General features: G+C 32.8%; 1 protein-coding gene across 9 annotated transcripts in view; it reads left to right on the top strand.

The window, feature by feature from the left end:
* LOC106879147 (potassium voltage-gated channel subfamily H member 7) overlaps positions 1–2,574 on the top strand; it is a 703,964-nt gene that overhangs the window by 626,984 nt on the left and 74,406 nt on the right. For all 9 annotated transcript variants that reach the window (XM_052970717.1, XM_052970723.1, XM_052970716.1 and 6 more), the window contains one exon: positions 863–1,056. In XM_052970717.1, the coding sequence (XP_052826677.1) occupies positions 863–1,056 (194 nt within the window). The remainder of the gene's footprint in view (positions 1–862; positions 1,057–2,574) is intronic.

Genomic DNA, 2,574 nt, shown 5'->3' with positions numbered 1-2,574 from the left:
ATATACGTATATGTATAATACAAGCGTGAACGAAAAAAAGAAAATAGCACTCAATACATTTGCTAGGAGTTAGATATATTCCTTAATAGTAGTTTGGCACAGTTTCATATGACTTGAAGTTTTGTTTGCGCGTTAGACGGACCCATCTGATAAGATATCAGAGGAACAATCTGTTATCTGATGCGATGGTTTTGCTTAACGCGTCCATGAAACTCTGTCATATGAAGCTGAGTGAAATTATTATTAAAATATATATAAAGGCGGTGAGCTGTCAGAATCGTTAGCATGGCGGGCGAAATGCTTAGCGGTATTTCCTCTGCAGCTACATTCTGAGTTTAAATTCCGCCGAGGTTGACTTTGCCTTTCATCCTTTCGGGGTCGATAAATTAAGTACCCATGAAACACTGGGGTCGATGTAATCGACTAGTCCCCTTCCCCAATATTTCAAGGCTTTGTGCTTTCAGTAGAAAGGATTATTAAGATATATAGATTGTGTGTGTGTGTGTGTGTGCGTGCGTGAATGCTTGTAGATATATTACTAAGTGTGTTTAACATTTATTTTCTTATTTTATTGATATATTCAAGGGAGATGAATCTAATATATACAAGTTATCCAGCTAACAAAAGTTGAAAACACTCCAAAATTCGTCGAATCTTTAATGTATTCTTGTTTGTAATATATAAATTAACTAATTTATATATTAAATAAGTACTTTTAAAAAACTAAATAAATACAAATTTTAACAACGACTGTTGATCTTTAAATTAGATGTGTTACACTTATATTTTTCGAAAACTTTTCGTCATAACTTTACAATACAAAATGGTTGATATTTTACGAATGTCTTCGTTAATATTCCAGGTAAACACGATATATTTGGTGGCGACATTAGAGATAAAGGACCAGAAGGAAAAGCATTATATACAGTTCGCCCACTTTCTTATTGTGATATCAATAAAATCGATATTGCAGAACTAAAAGAAATCCTTAGAACTTATCCAGAATTTGCAGGAGATTTCTTATTAAAATTTCAGTTAACTTTCGATTTAGAGAAGGTAAGTATTCGACTACAATTCCTAGTATTCTATTGTTTCTTGTGCCGTTTATCAATTAGATACATAGAAGGAGTTGGTATGTGGTAAGTGGCTTGCTTACTGCGTGGCACCTTGGGCATGTGTCTTTTAGTATAGCCACGGGCCGACCAAAGCCTTGTGAGTGGATTTGGTATACAGAAACTGAAGGAAGCTCGTCCTATATACATATACATACATGCATGCATGCATATATATATATATATATATATACATGTATGTATATGTTTGTGTGTCTGTGTTTGTCTTCCCATCAACCATCGCTTGACTACCGATGCTGGTGTGTTTACGTCCCCGTAACCTAGCTGTTCGGCAAATGAAAACGATCGAATAGGTACTAGAGTTACAAAAGAATAAGTCCTGGGGTCGATTTGTTCGACTAAAGGCGATGCTACTGGATGGACGCAGTCAAATGACTGAAACAAAATAATAGAAAAAGTAAAAGAATAAAAGAAGAACCGATTTATGGGTAGGGGATAGGAGGTAAATTTTTTGTTTTTCATTTTTTTCTAAATCGCATAAATTCCCGTGTGTAGAACACAAATTCACTAAAATTTACTGAAAATTCCCCAAAAAATAACGAAAAGTCTATGCGGGATTATATGGGGTGCTTAAACTAGAACTCCACCAAATGTGTTTCTTTACCCAATAACCGTTTATGTTATTAAGAAATTTGAAAGTTTAATGCGTATTGGAAACATTTTTCTGCACACTTGTATGTATTTCTCTTGCTTTGGTTGGAACTCGGAAGAGGACATTTTAGCAAGCTCCAGTGTACGTTATTTAGAGCATACTGAAATACACCATATAATGTATTACATTTTTGTTTCGTTTATTCATAAAATCATTTTTATGAAAGATTTTGTTTTATTTAGACATTCATTGGTGTTAATTGCACAATTTCCTGAAATTTAATATCACCACTAAGATATAATGTTTTAGCAACTTCCAAATGTGATTGAAATAAACATTACACACAGCTATCTGTTGATGAAATGTAATTAGACATAATTGACTACGTAGTATATTAACTGAATTAAGTTATGTCACGAGTGGAGATGGAGGGGGAACCGGAACATCGTAAACTTATAGATGTTTATGTCCGTTCTGACATTATTTATACGATTATGACAACGACAACGATGATGTCGGTATAAGAACAAAAATGATTTGGAAAAAGATATGTCGTTGTGCATCATTTATTAGTGGGTTTGTGGCAAACTTAAAAACAGTAAACCTAAGATTGGAACGTGTTTATAACGTTATAGTCCGTAAATTTCATGGCCTAACTGGATAATGTATGCATGAGAGAATGAAGTCTATATATATATATATATATATATATATATATATATATAAATGCATGTTTTATTTTGTTTTATTTTGTTTAATAAATTTTAATGTAAGTTTTGGAAATCCTTGGATCCTTAATAATTTACTTACAAGTTTCTCTATCTCCGGATGCATTGGTCCTTAATAAAA

Source organism: Octopus bimaculoides, chromosome 9 (assembly GCF_001194135.2).
Source record: "Octopus bimaculoides isolate UCB-OBI-ISO-001 chromosome 9, ASM119413v2, whole genome shotgun sequence".
Lineage (NCBI taxonomy): Eukaryota > Metazoa > Mollusca > Cephalopoda > Octopoda > Octopodidae > Octopus > Octopus bimaculoides.
This window is presented reverse-complemented; position numbering and strand designations above follow the sequence as displayed.